A 7,913-nucleotide genomic window follows, 5' to 3' on the forward strand; every position below is an offset into this window, starting at 1 on the left:
CTTTAAAACAAAGTTGATTCAGCAAAAATTCATTAAGAGTTTGCTACGTGCAAGGCACTGGGGGAACATATAAGAATAAATAAGGTGAGGCAATTGAACTCAAAAAACTTACATTCTAACACATTTGGATTTTTTCCTAAAAAGAGAAGATAATCCAACCCCAAGGATGTGGATAGATTTTCTTGTCTGGTGAAATATGTATTATCTTGTAGCAGAGGCTATCATATCTTACCTGAATCATTTTGGTGTGAAGACCTTGTCCCAATTCACAGCCACCGTGAGTCACTAAGACAGACCCATCCTGATAGATATGAACTAGAGAAGCAGTCTAGAAAGAGGAACAAATATCAATTCGGCTAACATAGAGGGGAAGGAACAAACAAATGCTGCCAAACATCTGGCACAAGCAGAGGAAATTTTTATTCTGCAATTTACAACAGTCTCTTCCCTTTGTATTACTGAAGAAAACAATAATCTCTATGACTACAGGAAATTTCTAGGATACCAATGGCTGGATTAAATATGACACACAAATGCATGAATGAATGGTCACCCCCCATGGCCAGGGATCAGACTTTTTTCTCCCTGCTTCGGAATGACCTATGAAAGTTGCCCCGCTCTGTTTTTCTCTCTCTACCACCTTGAAAATGCTCCTCAAGAGCTGTTGCTGCCCATCATCCACTGCTGGACATCATATAAAGATCTAGTAGGAATTGTTCCCCTATATTCACTTCTCACTAGCATGTTATTATTGACAGAATGAGGATTTATTTCTGTCTCCTCTTGCCTTTACATTTTTAGGGTTTTTGTGTGTGTGACAGGAATTGAGGAAGGCAAACATATATTAATGGAATTACAGAACCTATGGAGAAAAATATACTTCTGAATGCATTGGTCAATTTTGGAATTTGGATTTTGGAAGCTGCCTAATGAGCATTTTATATTTTATGGGAAAATGTGTTGCAAGAAACCAATTTGTGCATTAGTTTTTGGAATATGACCCAGTTGTGAGTTGAATTATTCTTATACACTCCTTTTTTTGGAGGATTAATACAATGTCATCTCATAGGATCATAGGATTTAGAGATGGAAAGGACTTTAACATTCATCTAATCCAAAGTCCTCATTCTACAGATTAAGAAACTGAAGCCTACACAAGGGAAGTAGCTAGCACAAAGTCATATAGTTGGTATGTGGCAGAGTCCAGCTTCCATGCTAGGTACTCTGACTCCAAAGTGCAATAGTTGATATTTATGTAGCGCTTTAAGATTTGCAAAGTGCTTTAGATATTTTATCTCATTTAATCCTCACAACAATCCTATCAATTTACATGCATTATTTCATTTGATCCTCCCAACAACCTTGTAAATTAGGTGCCATTATTATTCCCACTGTAGTGTTCAGGAAGCTAAGGTGAAAGGTGAAAGGACTGTTACAGGGTCACACAGCTAGTAAGTGGAAGAACCAGGATTCAAACCTGGGTACTCTGCCTCCAAATCCAGTATGCTTTCCACTATAGCACAACTATCTTCTATAATCAAAAAGCAGCTTGGCTTTGTGATCCCTGCATTACTTCCCTGCTGATTTCTGAAAGATACAAATAATTGGGGATTATTTGGCCCCTGTGGAAAGAGCCTTAATCAAAGGATTAGAAGACTGGCATTTGAGTTTTAATTTTGAGCTTACTAGCTGTAGGGCCTTATACTTTGGACGTTGGACAATAATTTCTTTGAGCTTTAGTTTCCTCAGCTTTATAATGGAAAGAAAAAAAAACACCACCTACTTTGTTTGCTTCACAAGGTGATTGTAAGGATAAAATATAATAATATGTTGTAAAGGGAATTTTTGAAAAAAGTGACATACTTATTTAGTAGTTAAATAATACTTATTTATTTTGGGGCACATTCCATAGGCCCATAACTTTTTAAAGCACAATAGTGCTTTTCAAAGACCCAAAGACATGAAACTACCACATCTCCTGCTGCCACACAGAAACTAAGATGAGTGGAAGGAGCCCTTTTCTCTAGGATGGTGGTCATTTTTCCCCTCCTTCTGTTCTTCTCTCTCCAACTTGTATTTCTTTCTTCCTTCCTTCTTTCCTCCCTGCCTACCTTATTCTTTCTGCCTTCCTTCTTTCTTACCTTGACATCTTCTCACATTTCCTATTTGCTATCTCCCTGCCTTCCCACCTTCACATTTCCCCAACTTTCTTCTTTCTTTACTTTCTCTCTTTTTAAATAACTCTTTCTCTTTTTCCTTTCTGCTTGAAAGTCCTATTGATGTATTTATCATCAAACAATTTGGAAAAGACTTTCATATGATGATAGTTCCTTCCATGCCCCACCTGACTTTCATATCCAGTAGGCACTCCAACTGTAAATTTCATGGGAATAATAGCAATCCCTTTCTTCTTCCAGTCATTTTCCTTGTTAAATTCTTCTATGGCTGTTTTCCTGCTCTGGAATGAAGATTTCTCTAGACATTCTTTCCAACATTTTAGCAATGGCTCTGGATTATATGGTTCATTGTAAGCCGTTTTGTTAACTGTTTTGGACATGTTCATGTCCCTAACCTGAAAGAGAGAAGACAATTACATCACGAAGACAGAAGCTGACTGTATCACATTTAAGTCATGCTTTATGTACTTTGAGTAATGTTCTGAAGAAAGAGACAATTGCAAAGGAAATCTGTGAAAACTAACTGTGTGTTTGCATGTCTGTGTGTACACATAGGAGTTTTATCCTATCCGATTATTAAATCCTTATTGGTATTTTTATCAATCACTGAGTGTTTACTTGATTACCTTTTCTGGTGATAAGCCACATTTGAATGCCACAGCTGTTATGTAATTCTCAACTGCCAAAGCTCCTTGGGGGAAGCCAAATCCTCTGAAGGCCGTATTGGATGGCAAATTTGTTTTACAAGCCCTACCCCTGCACCGAAAGTTAGGAATATCATAAGCATTTTCAGATTTCAGCACGATGAACTCTATCACCTAGATCGAAAAGAAACAGTACACACCAATTAGAAATTCAAACATTATAACTTTGAACTGAACTCTGGACTGAACGGATTTTTGTTGTAATCATACATTAATGTAGAAAAGCATAATATAGGACTAAATTCAAACAGAGTATGAATAGGATGGGTATATTCCTAAATTGGGTAGTCAATTACTGAGCTATGAAGTCTTACTTTATCTTTTATTAGAACCTTACCATTTCAGACTCATCTGGAGTGCACCCAGCATTGGTATAATATTGGAGATCCACAGCTTTGATCAAGCCATTTTTCATGAATCCTATCTGCAATGTGTTAATAAGGATGTCAGTAAATTACAAATACTTGAATCTAGTAGCTTAACCTTGAAGTATTAAAAAAATGATCACAGTTGCCAAATCACACAGCATAGCTATTATAAGTTACAATTAATGGCTCATAAACTATGCATTTTACAACTTTAGTGGAGCACTGGAGATATAAACTACTTCTTTATTCTAAGAGAGCTCAGAGAGGAGTTCCCATCCTGAGTGGAAAGCTACCTACTAATCTGAGTTGATGAATGGAAATTGTTCTGAGAACGGCTTTTTGATCTTCCACAAACAACCATTATCACTCTAGGGCTATGTTCCTTCTCCCTTAAATGTTTTTTCTCTCTCTCCCTCCTTTCTCTCTCTTCCTCCTTTCTCTCTCTCTCTCTCTCTCTCTCTCTCTCTNCTCTCCCTTAAATGTTTTTTCTCTCTCTCCCTCCTTTCTCTCTCTCCCTCCTTTCTCTCTCTCTCTCTCTCTCTCTCTCTCTCTATCTCTCTCTCTCTCTCTCTCTCTCTCCCTCTCTCTCTCTCTCACACACACACACAAACACATGTACATGTCTATATGCATATATACATCATCCAGATATATAGATATTTTAAATATATATTTATATCTACTTAGATTGAGACAGCTATATTCTACATACAGGCATTTTAGAGAGAGATAAAGGGAGGGAGGGAGAGAGAAAAAGAGAGGGAGAGAGAGTTAAATAACTCCTCATATCATGTGACGTCTTTTTAACTATAATATGGTACCTTTTCTAAACTTGTATATCTATGCTGAAATATTACACTACTACATATCTGTAATGAACAAACAAGGATATGTCATCAAAAAGTGAATACAAATTAGGAGGAAGATAATATTTAAGCCATTAGCTAAATTGAGTATTACTTAACTTTCTTCATTATTCAATAATTTGGAATATTATACCTTCTATTGAATGTGATACCTAAGTTGTACCTGTCCCCACTTCTGATTTTTCAGCCAAATATAATACCACTAATATTTAGTAACTCTCTGAAAGTCTTGTCTAAATGGCAAGATAATTTTTCTTTAGTAGTAGTAGTAGTAAAAGAAGAAGAAGAAGAAGAAGAAGAAGAAGATGATGATGATGATGATGATGATGATGAAGATATTTGACAGTTTGAATCATGATTTGGAGAATTTATTATTACTCTCCCACTTACTTTATATTTTGTAAGCATTGGATGGCGACCAGCAGTTATTAGCATGTCATCTCCTCGTTCTAGACGAAAACGAATTGGATGGCCAGTTCTGAAGTGAACAAATTAATACTTTTAACTACTATGGGTATTCTGTTTCCTGGGAGTTATTCATGAAAGCTATGCAAAATCCATAATAGTTGTATGAAGAAGCTCTTCTCACTATTGAATGGATATCAAGGAGCAAGAGAAAAGATCAGTAAACTGGCCTTAGGTCTCAGGAAGACAAAGTTTGGATTTTACTTACAATCCTGCAGTTTTCCTTCCTTGAAAGAGAAAGCATCCAATCTGGTTGACTACAAATATGATTATTAAATTTATCCAAAATTATTCAGAATCAAAACAGGTTTAAATAAAGTAGATCCTGCAAAATTATGTCACACCGAGTATATTTACTAGACCAGAGTTTTGGCTGAAAACCATAAATAAAGTCCATCTATTGTTCAGTTAACTGACATTACAACATAGAAAAGAAATGAAAAAGTCACTGAAGTCAAATTAGAACAAAAAATAATAATATAACAAAGAACATTTCTCATATATCCCTATCATGGGAAAATAGGAGGCTGACAATAGTATCTGCATACTCTGTAGTTTGTGGAAAATATATATCTCTGAAAAATACCAATAAATCATTAAGTATTTATTAAGCACCTACAACATGCCGGGGACTGTGCCAGGTGCTGGGAATACAAAATAAAGAAAGAAATAGTCTTGGCCCTCAAAAGACATTACAGTCTAATTGGGAAAAACAATGTGCACATATAAAAGTGTATGGGTAGAATAGATAATAAAATATATTAGGGGCAGTTAGGTGGTGAAGTGGATAGAACATTGGGCTTGAAATCAGGATCTGAGTAAAAATCTGGCCTCAGGCACTTACTAGCTATGTGACACTCAGCAATTCACTTAACCCCTATTTGCCTCAGTTTCTCATCTGTAAAATGGGGACACACTGGAGAAGAAAATGGCAAACCACTCCAGTATCTCTTCCAAGAAAACCCTATTGACTAGTCCATGGGGTCACAAAGGTTGGACACGACTGAACAACTGAACAACAAAACAGAATAAATACAAAATGATTTTGGAGGAAAAGCACTAGCCACTGAGAGCATCAGAAAAGGCTGTATGTTGAAGATGGAGATTGAGCTGAGCCTTGACCATGTTATGTGGAAACAACCTTGATTATGAGGATTTAGTTTGTAGCCTGGAACTTTACTGAGGCTATTAACTCTCTCAATTAGTATCTGCTGATTCCCTAGAATTTTCCAAGTAAACTATCATATCATTAGTAAATAGAGATCATTTTATTCCTTCTTTATCTCTCTTTATGACTTAAATTTCTTTCTCTTGTCTTATTGTAATAAGAACTATATCAGATAATAGTGAGGAGAATGAGCATCATTGCTTTACTCCCATATCTATTGTAAAAAGGCTCTTATGTATCCATTGCGTATGATGATTGCTATCGGTTTTAAATGAATGTCTTATGTGATATTTTTAAAAACCCCTCTATTCCTATACTTCATGGGGTTTTTAGCACTAAAGAGAGTTCTACTTTGACAACAACATCAAAATTATATTGATTGTTTTCCTAATGTTGAATGACTTCCCATGCCTGATATAAATTTCATTTACACATAATGAATGATTTTTTGGATAAATTTCTATAGTTTGTAAGACCAGATTTTTTTTTAAATTTGAATCAAAGTTAATTAATGATATTGACATATGGTTGTCTTTCTGTGTTTTATTTTTCCCTGGCTTAGGAATTAGGACTATATTTGTTTCACAAAAGGATTCTGGTAGAGTGCTTTCTCAGTTTTTGAGAATAATTTGTGAAGTGTAGGTACTAACTGTTCTTTAAAAGTTAAATGGCATTCTGTGAATCTTTCGGTACAGGAGTACCTTCTCTCCTCTCCCTTTCTCTAACCATTACCAGGTAGTTCCTTTAAAACTAAATCTATTTCCTTTTTCTGAGACTGGTTATTTAAAATCTTTATGTAGTCTTCTGATAGTTTGGGTATTTTATATTTTTAAAGATATCCCCATTTTCTTTTTAGTTTTGTGGGAATATTATATATTCTGATAGGTCTTTTTATTTCTTCTAATTTTGCTAAGCTAAAACATAGCTCATTTTCTATTTTATTGATTTCATCTTTAGCTTTCTTTATCAGTCTTTTAAAAGAATCAGCTTTTAGCTTTATCATTTCTTTATTTCCACTACACTAGTAAATAAACTACATTATTATGGACATTTACTACTATGTATTGTGTATCTAATCTATTGCACTTATCCACCACTCTATTTCATAGCTAGTACCAGATTTTTTTTAATGATTACCACTTTATAATTTAGTTTGAAAATTGGTACTGCTAGACAATATTCATTCACATTGTTTTCATTGATTCCCTTAATATTCTTGACCTTAAGTTCTCCCAAATGAATTTTGCTACTTTTTCTAGCTCTATACAATAATTTTTGGTACATTAATTGGCACTGCACTGAACAAGTAAATTAATTTAAGTAGAATTGCTGTCTTTTTTATTATATTGACTCAGCCTACTCATGAACACCTATGATTTCTCCCATTGTTTAGATTTGTGTTTATTTGTGTGAAAAGCGTTTTGTAACTGTGTTCAAATAGTTCCTGGGTTTGTCTTGGAAGGTAGACCTCTAAGTATTTTATATTGTCCACAGTTATTTTACATGGAATTTCTCTTTCTATCTATTTCTATGGGGTTTTGTTGATAATATAAAACCACCAATGATTTATGCAGATTTATTTTGTATCCTGCAATGTTGTTAAAGTTATAAATTGTTTCAACTAGATTTTTAGCTGATGTTCTAGGATTCAATAAGTATACCATCATATTGTCTGCAAAGAGTGATAGTTGTGTCTCCTCATTGCCTATTCTAATTCATTCAATTTATTTTTCTTGTCTTATTGCTATAGCTAGCATGTCTAATACAATATTAAATAGTAGTGATAATGGACATCCTTGCTTCATCTCTGATCTTGTTTGCAAGGTTTATCCCAAGTGCAGATAATGTTTCCTGCTGGTTTTAGATAGGTACAACTTCTCATTTTAAGGCAAGTTCCATTTATTCCTATACTTTCTAAGGTTTTTAATAGAAATGAGTGTTATATTTTGTCAAAAACTTTTTCTGCATCTATTGAGATAATCATTTGATTTTTGTTGGTTTTATTATTGATATTGTCAGTTATGCTAATAGTTTTCCTAATATTGAACCAGTCTTTCATTCCTGGTATAAATCTCACCTGGTCAAAAGGTATGATATTTGTGATATATTAATATAATCTCTTTGCTAGTATTTTATTTAATTTTTTTTGCATCAATATTCATTAG

At 34.3% G+C, this 7,913-nt stretch overlaps 1 protein-coding gene across 1 annotated transcript; it reads right to left on the reverse strand.

Annotated features, from left to right (window-relative positions):
• Positions 1–232: 232 nt before the first annotated feature.
• LOC114031059 (aldehyde oxidase 4-like) lies at positions 233–4,590 on the reverse strand (the record flags this gene model as incomplete). The annotated part of the gene is made up of 5 exons (XM_027846080.1): positions 4,506–4,590; positions 3,219–3,305; positions 2,804–2,995; positions 2,345–2,572; positions 233–328 (listed from the first exon to the last, which is right to left on the reverse strand). Coding segments are annotated over exons 1-5 (648 nt in total), but the record flags the coding sequence as incomplete, so codon positions are not given.
• Between the last annotated feature and the right edge of the window lie 3,323 nt (positions 4,591–7,913).

This window comes from Vombatus ursinus, unplaced genomic scaffold, assembly GCF_900497805.2.
Source record: "Vombatus ursinus unplaced genomic scaffold, bare-nosed wombat genome assembly UNPS02015032.1, whole genome shotgun sequence".
NCBI lineage: Eukaryota > Metazoa > Chordata > Mammalia > Diprotodontia > Vombatidae > Vombatus > Vombatus ursinus.